Raw genomic sequence first — 18,687 nt, 5'->3', positions numbered from 1 at the left:
CCCTGGAACAGACTCCATAACGTCTTTAGCTCTGATGAGCTTGTGGATAGTTTTTGGCTTCCACGAGTCTGGTTTAAGTCCCTCCAGGTGGTGATCCCTCACAAATTGTCCAACATCCAGGTAAAACCAAGGTGTAGTCCAGTTGTAAGGGAAGGAGCTGTCCCACTTGTTCCAACCAAGGTTCCTCCAAAGAGGCAGAAGGAAAAAGCGAGACATGGAGTTTCCAGCAGAGCAAATGTTCTTTTTCGAGGAGTGTCCTGCGGATGCAGTTACAAACAAAGAAGGCCCGCAGGATGGTGGGGATGTCTGGTATCCCTTTCCCACCTTTGAGGGGGTCCTTGTACATAACTGACTGCTTCACTCTGCCCATCTTGGAGCCCCAGATAAAGTGGAAGACTGTCCTCGTGATGGTCTTACAGACAGCAGCAAGAGGTGGCCAAGCTTGGGCCGTGTACTACAGAACGGGAAGAATCTCGTTGCCCAGCACCAGTGCTTTCCCTTCGATGGTAAAGGTCTCTGAGGCTCCACAGTCCAATTTTCTGTCTGACTGTCACCAGTCTCTCGTCCAAACACTGCCTCCTCTCCACCAAACCAAACTCCAAGGATTTTGATGAAGTCCAGCTTGATTGTGAAGGGGAATGACAGGTGCTACTTTCCGAACAGCATCACCTCTGACTTCCCGCAGTTGACCTTTGCCCCTGAAGCTCGGCCGAAGTTCTCGCAGGTCTGGACGAGTGCTGCCACCGAACGATGATCAGCGCAGAAGACAGTGACATCGTCCATGTAGAGCGAACACTTGGCCTCTAAATGGTCTGGACCCGGTGCAGTGATTCCTCAGAATCCTACAGATAGTAGATTTGAAGGGTTCCTAAAGACCATTTTCCTTGTAGCCGGCACTTCCTTTAGAAATTTGTTTGCATGCGCGTGGGTGGTTAGAGCTATAGAGTCTTGGGCTGACCAATTAGCTTCGGGTTTACAGGAATTGGAATTACTTCCCTTGGCTCTTCACTTAAGAGGCTTCTGGCTATCTCTATGAGGCAGCCCAGAATGCGGCTCCCATTTCTTCTTCGGTGTCTACTTCCCAAGTGGCAGCTGGGAGAAAGCTTTGGCTTTGTCCATGGAATGCCGACTTGGAATCTAAGAGGTCATTGGAGGCCCTTTTAGGGTCAGTTCTCTTCGGACCTGAATTAGATAATATGGTCAGTCAGAATACTGGAGGTAAGAGCTTATTTCTACCTGTAAACTCTTCCAAACCCAGGATTCCTCATTTTGGTTCCTTTCGGCAATCCTTTCGAGATAATTCAGCCTCAAGAGGGAATTCCTCGCTCTGAGGTCGATTTCAGAAAGGAAATGGTTCCTATTCTAAGAGGCTTCCATCTTCCAAGACCTCAGACAAGCCTTTTGCATGAAGGGATTCCCCCTCTCCTAGCGGGGGTGGGGGGGTCGCCTTCAATTATTCAAGGATCAGTGGACGATGTTTGGATATTGGGAATAATATCCAGAGGTTATTTCTTAGACTTTATGGGTCCTACTCCTCAATGTTTTTTTCCGAACTCAGTTGCCTCGCTATTGGATCAAGAGAAGGGAGATGTTTCAATCAATCACTTCTCTTCTTTCCGTTGGTGTAATTTGCAGAGTTCTGGAAGGTCAAAAAGGCAAGGGGTTTTACTCAAACCAAGCACGGCGGTTTGTTTCGGCCGATTTCTGAAACTCAGTCTCAATCTTCAACTTCGGGTAACCAAATTTCGTATTGGAGTCAGTTCGCTTGGTGATCAATGGATTAGAACCCTTGGAGTTCCTCACGACCATAGACATTCGGGACGCGTACCTACATGTTCCTGTTTGGGAAGGACATTAGTCTCTACTTCGTTTCACCGTAGGGAACTCTCATTTTCAATTTCAGTTTCTTCCCTTAGGTCTTCCCACTGCTCCCAGAGTATTCACGAAAATTATGGCCTTTATGGCGGCAGGTTTACGTGTCCACGGAGTAAATGTAATTCCATACCTAGATGATTTGCTCATCAAAGCTTCCTCGGGTCTGCTCCTGTCTCAACATCTTTTCCTCTCCCTGAGTTTTCTGCTGTGGCACGGATGGATAATCTATTATCCAAAGTCTCGTTTGCAGCCCTCACAGAAGATGGTGTTTTTGGGACTTTTGATGGACACGACTCTTCAGAAAGTCTTCCTTCCGGAGCAAAAGATTTGCTCAATTCAGAGCTCTGTTCAGCTACTCCTGGACCACCCACGCCCTTCAATGAAGTTGGGCATGCGGGTGCTAGGGATGTCAGCATTCGAAACTTCCCTACGGCCGATTCCACTCACGGGCTTTCCAGTGGAATCTTTTGAATCAGTGGTCGGGATCACCTCTGCTTCTGGAGTCTCAAAGAATTCACATTTCCAGAAGGATTTGCGATTCCCTGGGTTGGTGGCTCACTCGGGATCACCTAAGGATAGGCAGATCCTTTGCTCTGTTGGACTGGGTCCTAATAACTACGGATGCAAGTCTGTGAGGCTGGGGAGCAGTAGTTCTCCATCTCCGACTGCAGGGACTCTGGTTCCTCAGGGAGGCTCTTCTACCGATCAACATTTTGGAATTACGAGCCATGCTGCTAGGCCTTCAAGGAGAGCATTCCTTCCTTCAAGGAAAGCCGGTTCGTCTGCAGTCAGGCAATGCCACATCAGTGGCACATGTAAATCGTCAAGGAGGAACAAAAAGTACAGGAGCAATGCAGGTAGCGGAACAGATCCCGTCTTGGGCAGAGATTTGGGTACCAGCGATATCTGCAGTCTTCATTCCAGGAGGGGAAAACTGGGAAGCGGATTATCTAAGCAGACAGCAATCCTTCCGGGAGAATGGCCTCTACATCCACAAGTTTAACAGCAACTAGTTCAAATATGGGCTCTTCCAGATCTAGATTTGATGGCATCCAGATACAACCATAGTTTACCAAAACTTTACGCAAGAACCAGAGATCCTCTGGCGGCGGCAGCAGTGGATGTGATGTCAATGCAGTGGGATTTCAGATTGGGATCTATTTTTTTTTCCCCAAGCCCGATGATTCCTCGAGAACTACGAAGAGTAAGAATGGGATGGCATCCAGTGATTCTGTTAGCGCCAAACTGGCCAAGGCGAGTTTCGTTTGCAGACATCTTGCGGATGCCAGAAGGACGAGGTTGGGCTCTTCCCCTCTGAATTGATCTGCTCATTCAAGGGCCTTTTCATTATTTGGACTTACCTCGGTTGGCTTTAATGGCATGGCTATTAAGGCCTGGAGTTTCAGAGGTTTCCCATCTAGAGTAGTGGCTACCCTGATGAAGGCTTGTAAACCAGTGTCAACAAAGATCTATCCTAGGATATGGAAGATTTATGTACAATGGTGTGAAAGCAAGGGTTACGATCCTATGTTTTTCAGCCTAACTCGTTTTTTGGCTTTTCTCCAGGATGGGTTAGAGACGGGTCTTAGGTTAAGTTCCCTGAAAGTTCAGGTCGCGGCACTGTTCTTTCAACGCCGTTTGGTCTCCATGTCTGATGTTCGTACTTTTCTGAAGGGCATGCTGCACGTTCAGCCTCCCTATGTTCCTCCGTTGGCCCCGTGGGATTTAAATCTAGTCCTCGATGTCCTCCGTTCAAGCCTCTAGAATCGGCTGACATCAGATTTGCGACATGGAAGGTTGTCTTCCTTTTAGTCATCACTTTTGCTAGAAGAGTGTCTGAATTAGGAGCCTTGTCCTGTAGAGTTCCTTACTTAGTTTTCCATGAGGACAAAGCGTTCCTCTTTTTTCCAAAAGAGGTTTCAGGTTTCTATAAAAAATAGTGGTTCCGACTTTTAGGGAAGAAGAGTCCTATTCTGGAACTTCTTTTCTTCGTCGTCTTCGTCTTCAGTTGGTCTGGATGTGGTCAGAGCTTTAAGAGTATATGTGGAATGAACTTCTGCTTGTCGAAAAGCTGATTCTCTCTTCGTGCTTTACGATTCCTCTAAAAGAGGATGGCCAGCTACCAAACAAACTATTGATCGCTGGATTAAGTCTGCGATTAGGCATGCCTATATGAATATGAATCATCCTGTGCCTAGAGTTCTCACGGCGCACTCTACCCGTACGATGGGGGCGTCCTGGGCTGCTCGTCCTGGAGCTTCTGCGGATGTGTAGGGCGGCTACCTGGTCTTCTGTCCATACCTTTACTCAGTTTTACAAGTTCAACATTTTTGTGTCTTTGGGCGCCAATTTTGGCTGATATGTGTTACAAGCTGGTAGACCAGATGATTCCCACCCTTGGGGAGCTACTTTACAAGGTCCCCATGGTAGCAGTGTCCCCCAGAGTGGATGATCAAGAAAAGAGGATTTTTATACTTGCGTTAAATCTTTTTCTCCGAGTCCATCTGGGGGGCACTGCGTTCCCTCCCTTTCGCTGTTATACTGTTTTGGTTAGACTTGAGCCCGTTTTTTCTTGGTACTTCAGTATTACTGAGGTTGATGGGGTTGCAAAGGGGAGGAGTCAGCAGCAAGTTTAGTTCTTAACTATTTAAATGCCAACTCCAAGTGCCCTCAGACAACCCCATGGTAGCAGTGTCCCCCAGATGGACTCTGAGAAAGAAATTTAAGTATAAAAATACTTTTTTTTTCTAAATGCGCAGTAACAGCCACAAATGCAAAATAACATCTTAAAAACTCATTCAGTCAGTAAAAATTGTGGATATGGAGAATTCTTCCATTCACAATATTTGTGCCTCTCATTATTATAGGACCCTGTGATTAGGATCACCACATAAAGGGAGTTTTCACAAGAAAAGTACGATTGTTCAATAGCTTTTCTTGCCAGTAATAGTAATTTGGTTTCTCCACCATTCACTGTATTTAGCAGGGTTCCATTACTTAAAGCCCTGAAGGTGATTATCACAGGTACCAGCTAAATGTAACAGGAGAGATCCCACACACTACTGATCACCTTCAGTGTTGTAACAGGAGAGATCCCTCAAACTGGCTCTAATCAAAAACTGAAGGTGATCAGCAAAGTACAAGGACCTTTAGGAAAAGCGGTTGTTATGGATTACAGCACCACCTTTTCACCGGCATATGTTGATCAGTTTTTCTATATACCCCAACCCCAATATCTTTTAAAAAACCCTTATTCATGATAGGACATTATGTGGCTGATTAAGTTTTCAGCGCACAAGAGTGTATCTTCATTGATTTTTCCTTGCTGTTGAGGTGCCCAGGAAAATAAGCAACATTCCAGTACTGTAGTACCCGGAAACTAGCACAGCTGGACATCACTGAGAATTCAATCAGCCTGTATAACTGTTCCATAAACACCAAACACAATTTGCTAATGGTGTGCCCATCTCAACATTTAAAACTGACATGCAGCCAATGCAAATGTTTGAATTCCTTTGTTAAAATATTTGTAATTTTTTTGTGTGGGGGATACTACTTTAGCTGTACACTTTTACTTTTTTAATTTTTCAACACATTTGCCTTTCAAATGTTGTTCATCAGATTCAATGGATGGATCAATCTTCTTTTGAAGGCTTGACAATTTGACAGTACACCCAAATGTGTGTAATAAATTGACTTCACTTTTAGTCAGTTAAAATGCTGCTGTTCATCCTGGCCCTGGTTACATGTTGTTTAATCCAGATAGCTTTTAGGTTTCTTATGTTTTATATTGTAAATTGTGTTTGGAGAGTTAATTCTTTCACAGCTAATGAATTTATTTGTACTCAAGTGAATGCAAGTGAAAGCAAACTTATTATACGTGCAGGGTTTACCTATTGGCGACATAATCAGCAAAAACTTCTAGTGAGTGCTGTCTGATTTAAAATCGCCAAAATAATATCTTCAGACATTTGAAAAAGAAAGTAAACTCAGGATTTAACGAATGTCAAAATGGACATTAATTGACCATTGCCATGTATCTAATGCGTGAACGAAGCATATATATGGTTTATACAACCCTTATCTTGTCTCAAAATGGGTATTGCACACAATGTCACTACAGAGACTTCACCACCTAATCTCTGCATTTGTGTTGTACTACCGCTGAGACACATCCACATCCATTAACCTAAAGTGCCAGAGGAAATATAGATATGTACATCAAACTTTTTATGTGTTAAGTGTTAATTTTTGTCTTTCTTTGTTATGTTGAGAAAACTGATGTGACTGCAATCCAGTCTTTGTTCTAATTAATTTTTTCTTCCTTAATACAGTTCAGTTTCACATTGCTCACCTGTACGAAACACAGGTAAGAAGATTTTATTTTTTATTTTTTTAGGGCACTAGCTGGTTTTAAAATTGCACAATGTTTTCAAGGACATACGTCTCCAGGGCTTCATGTAGTGTTTTAGATGCTCTTTTAGAAGTACTGAAGTATTACAGCCCTGCAAACATATGCTAAAATGTTTTGAAATTCCTATAGAAGGTAGCCTTTTCCATCTGTCACAAAATGCTCAGTTTGGTGTACACAAGTCTTTAGGACTGTGCTATACTTTCCTAAGTGAAAAGTGTGGGAGGTTTGTGACGTGGTTCGCGTAATCTCAGCTCTGTCCCCCACTGCGCAATGTTGCAGTTGGCTTAACTAGGCTATAATTTCACAAATCTCAAAACCTGCCCACTTTACAGATCATGCAGGATCTGGGTGGGTGGTCTATTTTAATGGGAGTCCAAACTTCAGGAGTCTCCCGACCTTCTGGTAGAGTATGCCACATGGTTCATAACATTTTCAGCCCTAGTAAATAACTAGCTTTGTTTAAGGAGTTGACAGTCAGCCTAGATTTCTGTTATACATTTGTAGGTCACAGATTGTCAAGTTTTACAAGTTTCTTTGGTATAGGGCATTACAAATGCCATTTTGACTGTTTTGAATGATAAGCAGCCTGTAAACGAGTTAACAGGTGGTAAAAAAACATATAAAAATGTCTAAACATGTTCTGTAGAGCTGCGCTGTCTAACTTAGGTGCAGAGGGCCATTTTTTTTCTGGAATTTACATGGTAAAGGCCATGGGGGTTGAATATGGTAAGAAATATAATTAACATATACCTTTTTAAAATAGTTAAACAATAATAGTGAATGGTATATTTAAAATTGATACACTTATTGTGCTATGCACAGCACAATAATAAAGAAAATACTTTGTATGTGTGTATATAATACACCAATCAGTGATCCCTCGAGGCATGGACTCCACAAGATCTCTGAAGGTGACCTGTGGTATCTGTCGTGAAGACGTTCGCAGCAGATCCTTTAAGTAGATGCTCATTAAGATTGAGATCTAGAACTCTTTGTCATGTTCCACAAGCCATTCCTGAACAATTTTTGCAGTGTGGCTGGTTTCATCATCATCATCATCAACAACATTTATATAGCGCCAACAGATTCCGTAGTGCATTATCCTGCCACTGCCACCAGGGAGTACCTTTGCCATGAAGGGATATACTTGATCTGCAGCAATGTTTATGTATGTGTTAAAGTGACACCAACATAAATGCCAGGATCCAAGGTTTCCCAGCAGAACATTGCTCAGAGCATTACACATACTCTGCCAGCTTGCCTTCTTCCTATACTTCATCCTGGTGCCATCTCTTCCCCGGGATGCACACCACCCGGCTTCCACATGATGTAAAAGAAAATGTGATTCCTCAGACCAGGCCACCTCCTTCCATTGCTCCATGATCAAGTTCTGGTGCTCACGTGCCTATTTTAAGCACTTTCGGCGGTGGACAAAGGTCTGCACGGGCACTCTGACAGGTCTGTGGCTACGCAGCCCAATTCGGAAGCATGATGCGATGTACTGTGTGTTCTGACACCTTTCTATGATGGCCAGCCTTAACTTTTGCAGCACAGTGCTACAGTAGCTGTGTGATTGGACCAGATGGACTAGCCTTTGTTCCCTATGTGCATCAATGAGCATTGGTTGCCAATGACCTTGTCGCTGGTTCACCGGTTGTCCTTCCTTGGACCACTTTTGGTAGGTACTAGCCACTGCATACCAGGAGCACCCCTCAATACCTACCAGTTTGGTGATGCTCTGACCCAGTCGTCTAGCCATCACAATTTGACCCTTGTCAAAGTTGCTCAGATCCTTATGCTTGCCCATTTTTCCGGCTTCCAACACAACTCTATGGCCAAAAATGTTTGCACTCTTTACATATACAGAAAGTTGTTGACATTTAAAAGTATTTTGATATCCACATATGTATTTCTTTGGTTTGCAGTTGAATAAAATACAAAAAGCAGGTACATTTATGTCATCAAAAAAAAAAAATTTTGTAACTACTTTTTAAATCGCTGCTTATTCCATATAGAAATCCGTACATTAACCAGACAAATTATTGCCATTTTTTAGAAATAGTTAGAAATAATTACATTTCAAGCAGGTGACTCTCCTTCACTTTGGAACTGAACTCACTAGTGATGCGTAGCAGATGCCTGCATTTTAAAATCTCTGATTAAATTAGCTTCAATAGAGAAAAGGACTTATTCATCTGTTGCGTGTGACCTTGAAGAAAAGAAAACGAGAGAATCGTCTAAAGGAGGTCAGACAGAAGAAGTTAGCCAAACATGGACAATATCAAGGCTACAAATCAATATTCAGGCTGTTACCCTTTCCACGATACATAATGTTATTAGGAAGTTTATGACCCATGGCACTGTAGCCAACTCCTTGGACATGACCGCTGGAGAAAAGTTTATCGAACATTCCATAGGATTGTTCAGATGATGGAGAAAACACCTCGATCAACTGACAAACAGATTCAAGCTGACCCTCAGACACAAGGGACGTCAAATTCAACATGCACCATCTATCGCCAAAGAAGGGTTATATGATTGTAGAGCTACATTGATGAGAGGGAGATTCAAGAAAGCCTAACTGGAGTTTGTTGAAACACACACCAAATTAGAGCTTTTTTGGCAAAGTAGATCATCCCTATGTTTGCAGAAAGCAAAATGAAGCTTTCAAAGTAAAGAACACCTCCCTACAGTCTGACATGGAGGATGTTCAGTGAATTTTTTGGGGGGTTGCTGCCCTGCGTCTGGCACTGGGTTCCTTGAACGTATGCATGGCATCACAAAATCTTGAGATCGCCAAGTCATATTGGAGTGCAATGTTAAATCCAGTATCAGAATGCAGGGTCTCTGTCGCTGGTCATGGGTCTTCCAGCAGGACACTGATCCCAAACACACTTCAAAAAGACACAGGAAAGGTTCAAGACAAGACTCTGAACGGTTCCCGAGTCCAGATTTAAATCCTATAGTATGCATATGGATCATTCTGAAGACATTATTTGGGAGAAAGCACCCTTCAAATCTGGGAGAACCTGAGTGATTTGCAAAAGAAGAGTATACTTAACTGCCAGTAGAGAGGTGCAGGAAGTCCAGCTATTTTTATGGGATGTGGTTGATTGCAGTTATTTTGACCAAACCAAATACGAAGTCTATGGAGTTACTAATTTTGTGAATGCCATTTATTTTCCAATAGGCCGCCCACCTCATGCACTAGATACCATCAAATTCAATTATTTATTCTCTGTAGGATATACCACTTTCCCCTGTAGGTCTTACAGATGAATGCCAAAACTGACTCTAGGGGGTAAATGTATCATGCTGAGAGTTTTCCGACGGGTTTGAAAAGTGGAGATGTTGCTTATAGCAACCAATCAGATTCTAGCTGTCATTTTGTAGAATGTATTTAATAAATGATAGCTAGAATCTGATTGGTTTTTCAAACCCGCCGGAAAACTCTCAGCTTAATACATTTACCCCTAGGTCTCCTAAATGTGCGGAGCACTGGGCTTCCTTCTGGTATCTACTGTAGGAGTACACTGGGGGTGCAGCTTTCTGGTCGGCAATGGTATCTGCTATTCAAACTATGGGAATTGAACCCTACTTTACCCTAAAATTTCATATCTTTGGTCTTCCTTAGAACCTGTTCATGAACAAGTGTTCAATCCAATAAGATACAAATACTCCAGCTTTTAAAAATGGGTTAGGCTGCTTAACGAGCCTGTGGACCACGAGCGATACTTACCAGGCTCGTAATAGCATGCACAAATATTTCAAAGTGTGGTCCAAGTGGGCCAAATCCAGATATTCATGCAATCACTTGCTGATTTCACATAGGCCATTTTCTCAACTGTTTCACTTCCTTGGAGGATTCCCTGTTACTAGGCTGTGCACAGGCGCGGCAAAACACCTAGTTTTACTGGTCATTATTTTGTAGTTGATATGTTTCCATCCTCCCTGTGATGTTACCTCTAGTATTCTGTTCTGAGTGGTTACTCTGTCTCTTTATAATTCTACATAATTTTATTGTTTGTCACTTGGGATGACTTACCATGTTGTTGCTCTCTTTATTCTGTGTTTCATGCTATTGATCTGTTGCACCACATGTTATTTTTGTTTATTGTTCAGGATGTAAGAAAACTTAGTGCTTAGTTTTACATACAAATTGTAATGTTTTGCTGTCTATTTGTTTGTGATGTAAAATCTTCACTAAAAGAGACTTGATTAAATAAAAAAATACAAGACATTTATTTTTACTTGTGATTGAAAAGGATATACAGTATTAAATTCAGAATCAATGTATATTAACCGAGAAGGAATTGTGGAGACCAAATACTATTTTTAACTTGTGTAGTGAAAATTGTGAATTATTTGAAGAACGTGCCCAATAGTAGGGCACATAAATGCTGATACACATTGTCTGTAGGTCTTTAAATTTTATTGTAATATGTTTTCTATTTTAGAAGTTTATTTGTACAACTTTTTTTTATTAACAGAGAAAGTACCATTCTGCAAAAGAAGCATATGAACAACTTCTGCAGATCGAAAACCTTCCTACTCAAGTAAAAGCAACTGTTTTACAGCAGTTAGGTATGGATACACTTTTGTCTCTTAAAGTAGTGATATAAGTCATCCATTTAATATCGGGGTTTCACAAATTTGTTCCTCAAGTATCCTTCAGCAGGTTATGATTTCAGGATTTCCCTCTATTGAACATTAGGTATAATTAGTGACCTGTGCATGATTAAACATTTTGCTGCTAGGGGTGCATGCTAAGCTTGCACCTAGAAGGTTACACCATTTTTACTTTTACACCACGTTGGCTTCACTGAATTTTTATTTTTTCAGGGGGAAGAGTGCTTTCTTTTGGTACCTTTTTAGTAAAGTAAACATCTTCTACTTTATGGGCATTATAAGAAGAACATGGGGGGAGATGTCTAGCAAAAAGCCATAGTTTCTGATTTCTCTAATACCCCTTTCACACAGAGGCATGGACCCGGGAACAACTCAGTTCATGTGTTGGTGTGGATGGAGCGACCCTGGAGCCGGGATACTCTGCGGTCTGAAATGTGTTCCCGGGTTATTCTATCCGGGTTCTGTTAAAAACAACTTATTGGCCTCTGCTCCGTCATCTATTTGAGCCTCTGCTGTCCCCTTGTAATGACTGAACTTGAATACATGGGTCCTGTGTGAAAGGTGGTTATCTGGGATATACCCGGGACCAAAGTGCGGTGTGAAGGGTTGCCACACAGGTTGAAACCGTGTTCATTATCCTGTGTCTGACCCAGAATTTTGGTGAGAGAGGGGTATAAGCTACTCAACATATGAAATATACCCTTTTTTAGTCTGCATCTTTGAACGTTTACATGTATATCAAATGTGTGCTTTGGAGGTTGTTTGTTTTGGGTCATAAAAATGAATACATTTTAAAGTAAGTATCTGGGTGTCTGTGATTTGTACTTTATTACATTTTGAAATTCTGTTAACACTAAATTTAGTAACTTGGGACATTGGCATAGATTTTCGAGATTGGGAAAGCAATGTGTCTAGTAATATTGTTGGTATTGAGAGCATACAGATCTCTGTTTATATGTAAGGCAGGTGTCTCACAGTGAGTGAGGTTAGCCACAGCTTAGAACATTGGTGCCAAGCAGCTTATCTTCCATGCTAGTGTGGGACAGGCCTTAATGGTAGAAATGACATATTTGACCATGAAATGTTTTAACCAGTTCTTAAAACATGACCATTGGTGGTTCCTGAAGCTTGGTATTGAGAAATTCTCTTTGAAGTATGAGCCAGGACTTGGTATCAGAATGTGCTAAAGTATAGTAGATTTTCTCACTCAAAATGGTTCCTCGCTAGTTTTATAGTAGCGAGAAAAGTGATTGGCCTTGGGAATTTTAAAGCAAATTGTTGAAAAAAGACATAGACAATTGTGTAGGTGTGGGACCTAAAACAAGATGGAAATTCTTGTAGCAGGGGAGAAAACAAACAAGGCGTCTGTGCAAAGCAGTCTACTGTTTACATCTAAACACAAGATTCAGATGCTTCAAGAGATGGACTAATTGGCACATGGTCTTGTAAGAAATCCAATTTGCTGATGAGCAGTGGAGAAACAGACCTATTGTACTGATGTGTAATTTAAAAAGCATGTTAAATTTTCTGAAGTTGCTATGTTCAAATGCTCTGTTGCATTTAAGGCCTGTTTTAAAGAAGGTCTAACGGGTTTGTTTTGCCCAATAATAGGCTATAAAATAGCCCTAATGGTTTCCTAGAATGAAAACTAATATAGGCCTTATACTCAGATGTTGTTTGTAAAACTCATATAAACAGGTTTGACATTAGTTACCATTGCATACAGTCTTACTATACCCATTGTTTACTTTCTCTGCACTCTACTGTGGTGAACACTGCTTTTCCATTTCCGTGCGTTTCAGTGCATTGGGAATCCTATTAACACAATGAAAATGCATATCAAACGTGTGTACTTCATACTAGCATTAAAATACATGTAGAACGCCATTGGTTGTGTGACCATAGCCACTGGGAGACTCATCGAAGAATTACATGCAATTTTGTTGAAGTTTGCTCATCCCTATTCTTTCTGATCCTGAACTTGTGAAACGTTTTATAGAAACTGAAATGTCCAACATGCTGCAGATGCCCACCATACTTTATGTGCAGTCTTTTAACCTGTTTAATCAGCTGAAGGATTGCTTGTCAGGTTTAAAGAAATTCTTGAATATATAATTTATATATTGTAATGAGACCAGCTAATGGCCTTTATGTGAGCTGCAGGATAAGTGGCCTAGTTTGTGATGTAATTCATTCTGTATATCAAACATAAAATTTGTCTGTTGCTAACTTGTGTGAAAGCAATTACACTATAAAGTATCCTAACCGCTTGGATGACCACAGTAAATATTACACTATAATATGTTTAAGGGTTCATAAAAACATGGCTGTATTATGTATATAGGTTTTAATGTCATTGTGATCTAGTATCTTGGGATGGGCAAGTCTGTACCATCAGATAATTACTACACTCTTACCCAGCATTGTAGTGCAGACCTGACATTGTGCAAGTCAGGTGCACTTTTTGTTAACGTGTTTCTAACTGCAAACATAATTTCATATTTTTAGCATTTGCATTGTAGCTAGACTATTTTTTTTTCCTTTTAAACAAACTGCAACTGTTTCTTTGTTTTCTTCCTTTACATTATATTTTCTTATGGAATTTGTATTTACCTCATCAATGTGTAAGCCATGCCAGAAAATCAGTAACATTGATTAATTCGTTAATAATTTTTTGTGCATCAGTCATGTGCAAAGTTTGGTAATTGCCAAATTCAATTTGCTTTCGTAGGATGGATGCATCACACTGTTGATCAGTTGGGAGATAAAGCCACAAAGGCCAGCTATGCTATTCAGTATCTGCAGAGATCATTAGAGGCAGATCCCAACTCGGGTCAGTCCTGGTATTTCCTTGGAAGGTAATTTTTTTTTTTTTTTTCTCGTGAAACTGAACTTATTTAAAAGCCTTTAAGAATTTGATTTATGGTGTTTGAATGACTTGATGAACTAGTATACTTACTGTTGCTGTAAAGCTACCACATTCTGCTATCTCTTATTTGTATTAAACTGCAAGTGAGAGGTGGTCTTCATTTTTGCTTTGCAGACTTTGCCACTCCTTTGTGCAAGTTTTGAATGTTTACTGGATTACAGACTGGTGAATTTGGAAAACTGTGAAGATGGGTCTTCATAGTGGCTAATTTAAAACATTTGTTTTGTTATATTTTATTTTTTACTTTCATCTCCTTCATGATTAAAAATGCTGTTTGACCTTTGCATATCATTAAGACCAATCCATAGTGGCCTGTATTCCTACATAATATTTGTAGAATGCTTTGCTGCAAGTACAAGACACATTCATCTTAAATGTGAATAATGCTTGTGCTGTTCACTCATCTAATGGCTCGTTCATCAACATTTATATAGCGCCAGCAGATTTCCGTAGTGCTTTACAATTGGGAACAAACAGTAATAAAACAATACTGGTTAATACAGAGAGGTAAAAGGGCCCTGCTTGCAAGCTTACAATCTATAGGACAATGGGTTGATACACAAGGTAAGTGCTACATCATATTGCATATTTGTCCAGCTACAATGGAAAGGTTAAAAAGTATTTAGTGGGCTGTATGCTCGGTCACACAACTATGTTGGTCAGAGGGTTGATGTCTTGTGTTAGCTGTATATAGGGTGGTAATAGGGTAGCCTAGGGAGATTAAGAGAGTGGTTGAGGAATGTTATAAGCTTTTCTGAAGAGGTGGGTTTTCAGAGAATGGTTTGAAGACTAGAGGGAAGTCTTGTACGAGGAAAGAAATTCCACAAACTGGGTGCAGCCCAAAAAAGGCTTGTAACAGAGAATGAGAAGATGTGATGAGAGTGGAAGAGAGACGTAGATCTTGTGCAGAACGGAGTTGTTCAGTTGGAAGATATTTCGAGACAAGTAAGGAGATGTATGTAGGTGCAATTTTGTTGATGGCCTTGTATGTTAGCAGAATTTTATATTGTATTTGTTGAAAAACAGGCTATCAATGCAGAGACTGACAGAGTGGCTCAGCAGAGGAAGAATGATTTGCAAGAAAAATTCAATCTATCTGCTGTATTCAGAATAGATTGTAGGGGTCGAGTCTGATTTTGGGATGACCAGAAGGAGGGAATGCTCATTTTGTTCTATATTGCAGATATGTACATGTAAATAAGTTATGCATATTAGAATCTTCTTGCATTTAGCAAAGTGCACCAGGCTCTTAGCGCAATGGACTTCCCACAGGCCAAATATGCCTGTGTGAACAGGCTCTTAAGATTTAGACATTAAATAACTTCCATTTGAAGTAGAAAAAAATCTTTGAAAGTGACAAATCCCCAAGGACATTAAAGGTAGATGTCCGCCTAAAGTAGATTACGTATGTTTTTTTTATACTCTTCCAAACACTTCTTTTAAAAAATTTTCTTCGCTATATATATTTCTTTTAGTGATTTTTAAAAGAATAAAACCAGTGGTGTAGATTTCTCTCACCTGCTTTTCTTCCGGACTGTGACAACCACTGTTAAAGAAATGTGACTTCTGGGTCTCAGTGTGAGCAACGCATAGTAAAGGAGCGCACTGTTTCATTAAATTAAATAACCCATTTGTTCTGTGCCTTTAGCTTAATTTTTCATGTTGCTATAAAGTGTATTTTGAAATCTTTCTCAGTTGCATACTATTTCTGGGTAAGCTTCAGATAAGTGGACTTACTACCAATAATTAACAGTTGATGATTTTATAGACTACATACTATCCTGTTATTTATTCTAATATGCTAGCTGATTGATTAAATTGTAGCAGTGTTGTGCTTTCAGGAGGGAAAGATTTATAACAGTTCCTTTTTGTTTGCAACATCTGTGGCTGATTTGAGGCCCAATTTAATCATGTCAGTCTTGTCACCAAGCACTGCTAATGTGATTTCTTCTGTGCATGGCAGGTGCTACTCCAGTATTGGCAAGGTTCAGGATGCCTTTATATCCTACAGGCAATCTATCGATAAGTCAGAGGCGAGTGCTGACACATGGTGTTCAATAGGGTACGTATTGCTGAGGTTGTTTATTTACAAACATCTGCCTTTTAACTGAAATTATTAAAAAAAAATGTATCGATTTTGGCTCCCTGCAAAATAACAATGGTTGGGTCAGCTTGTCTTTAGATAATCTAATTTCTCTTGAATTTAAAAACAATTTATTGTTTTCTTTGTGACCAGATGCATATGGGGATCTTATGTCTACCGATTGTTTTTGGTGTTGAAACGATTGGGGCAACGATAACAGGGGCGCACGCAGGAGGGCTTTCTGGTTCTCCAGAAACCCCTCCGAAGGAACGGTGCTGTACAGCAGCCGCGGTGCTGTCAAAGAAGCATCCACGGCGGTGCTGTATTGTACTACAATACAGCACTGCCGCGGTCGCTTTTTTGACAGCGCCACGCCTGCTGTACAATTCAGAATCACCGAAATGGAGCTGCAGCGCATGAAAAATCCTTAAAAAACCTGCGTTTGCCCCTGAATATTGTACCTGTTGCCCATATTTGTGTTTGCTCAGGTTATGTCAATGTCCTATGTGTAGCCATTTGTATTTTCAGTTCAGAGCCCCAGCAAACACAATCTTCTAATTTAATGAATCTGCTATATGTATCTTTAGAACATATAGCAGACTATAGTCATATATAGTGTTGGCTATTCTGTGTTCCAGTGTGCTATATCAGCAGCAGAACCAGCCTATGGATGCTCTGCAGGCCTATATTTGTGCTGTACAGTTGGATCATGGCCATGCTGCAGCCTGGATGGACCTAGGCACACTCTACGAATCCTGCAACCAGCCTCAGGATGCTATCAAATGCTACCTAAATGCCACAAGGAGCAAAAATTGTAGTAATACCTCTGCACTTGCAGCACGGATTAAGTACTTACAGGTATATATTTAGATTTATTTTTTTTAATTGTTTTCATTAAGCATGTCCATATACCATAAGAACGTTAGATGAGAATGTCAAACCTCTTGGTTTGTTTGTCCCATGTCTTCATTGTAATTTTATGTGCATTCCTTATGTTCCATGGCTTGCAATACTTAAGTGTGTGGAGTGAAGTCATTTCACCCATTTTATCAATTATGGCATATTATTGTGCATACTGTTTTTTGTTCTGTGTACATTTTAATTGGTCATAGATCTGGAAACCACCACACAAGTGTTTTCCTAACTCTTGTTTTATGTTCTCAAATGGCAAGAGTTAAGTTTCACATATTTTGGTTTATTCTCACAAAGGTTTATATTCTGGTTACCCTATCTTATTTATATATCTAGAAAGCCAAAACCTAAAACTTACTGTCGTAAACCGCTCAGTACTTGTTAGGAAGTTGTAGTGGACATGCTCGTAATAAATTAGGCCTGTGTTAAATTTCCTTTTCACATAATTTTTCCTAGGCTCAGTTGTGTAACCTTCCACAAGGTAGTCTACAGAATAAAACTAAATTGCTTCCTAGTATTGAGGAGGCATGGAGCCTACCAATCCCCGCAGAGCTTACCTCCAGGCAGGGTGCCATGAACTCAGCACAGCAGGTGAGAAGTTGGGTAATGTTCTGCAAACGCCCAGCTTTAAAAGTTACTTTCAATATTTAGCAAGTTTATTTTACTTGAGCATCAAACTGGTTTGTATATGTGTAACTCTAGGCAAACAGAGAGATTGAGAGACCAATAAGTAGGACACATTTCCCTGCATTTTGGGTACCAACTCAGAACCTTTGTGGATCTTCATTTTTGAAACCTAACTACATTGACGATCTATTTACAAAAAAAATGTCACATTTCTCCATCATTTGTATTTTTTTATGCTGGTATTCATTAATCAGAGCCAGCATCCTGTATGTGGAGCCACATTTTTGTATTTTGTTTTGTCCAAAGGTGATTTAAAAGAAAACACGTCCTTTCCTGGTAGAGAAACTGATACATATTACACAGAACCATATTTTCTTTCTTATAATTCTTAGGCCTGTAGACCTCATCATCAGAATGCTGAATCTGTACTAGGCCTCAGTCAAACACCAATTTCACAGCAGTCCATGCCACTACATATGATTCCTTCTAGCCAGGTAGATGAGCTGTCAAGTCCTGCCAAGAGGAAAAGAACTTCTAGTCCAGCAAAGGTATTTTTCATGGCAAAACAATGTATGTGGCTCATGCTGTATTTTTTTTTTTAAACCATCACCTTCATTCAGGGTAATCACATACTGGATAGGAGGATGTTTGCCTATAAAGACTTCCCATATTTGAATAGTCCTACATTTAACAACATCATTAGTGCGGCAGGGAGTGCATTTTAAGCCCAAGTACTATTGGGATATATATATATTTATTTATTATATATTTATTTATTATATATTGATTGCATGTTTGCTATTGTGTCCATATTTCCAGTTTTTTGGAAGTAAAAAAAACATCAAACTAACAAGACGTGGAGTTATTGAAAGTTGTGGGACTTTGAGTAAAATGCTTCTGTTAATTTATTTTTTTATTAGAATTCTTCTGAAAGCTGGAGTGGTGGCCATTTGGCATCACATACTCCAGCACAGCAACAAGTACATTCGTGGCCCCCACAGAAATTACAGGTACGAGCACCTAGCAAGTATTGTATTTTGGCACATGTATGGAAGGAACTTTTTTTTCAATATAAGAACATTTTTATTATTAATGAATGTACATTTGTAAGAAAAGAAGTTTTCACAGTCCTTTAATTATTCTTGTATGTTTTAGCAGTCTATATTGCATAAAGCACAATGACTAGTAAGGGAATTTTCTGAATATGTATGGAAATAG

At 40.2% G+C, this 18,687-nt stretch overlaps 1 protein-coding gene across 4 annotated transcripts in view; it reads left to right on the top strand.

The window, feature by feature from the left end:
• The window catches only part of KDM6A (lysine demethylase 6A), a 113,673-nt gene that overhangs the window by 51,568 nt on the left and 43,418 nt on the right, over positions 1-18,687 (top strand). For 2 of the 4 annotated variants that reach the window (XM_075196383.1, XM_075196380.1), the window contains 8 exons: positions 6,210-6,244; positions 10,780-10,873; positions 13,650-13,776; positions 15,811-15,909; positions 16,569-16,788; positions 17,299-17,433; positions 17,862-18,017; positions 18,390-18,479. In XM_075196383.1, the coding sequence (XP_075052484.1) occupies positions 6,210-6,244; positions 10,780-10,873; positions 13,650-13,776; positions 15,811-15,909; positions 16,569-16,788; positions 17,299-17,433; positions 17,862-18,017; positions 18,390-18,479 (956 nt within the window). The remainder of the gene's footprint in view (positions 1-6,209; positions 6,245-10,779; positions 10,874-13,649; positions 13,777-15,810; positions 15,910-16,568; positions 16,789-17,298; positions 17,434-17,861; positions 18,018-18,389; positions 18,480-18,687) is intronic. The other 2 variants (XM_075196381.1, XM_075196382.1) reach the window with 2 other exon arrangements.

Source organism: Mixophyes fleayi, chromosome 2, assembly GCF_038048845.1.
Source record: "Mixophyes fleayi isolate aMixFle1 chromosome 2, aMixFle1.hap1, whole genome shotgun sequence".
NCBI classification, from domain to species: Eukaryota; Metazoa; Chordata; class Amphibia; order Anura; family Limnodynastidae; genus Mixophyes; species Mixophyes fleayi.
The sequence above is the reverse complement of the archived record's forward strand: the minus strand, read 5'-3'. Positions and strand labels throughout refer to the sequence as shown.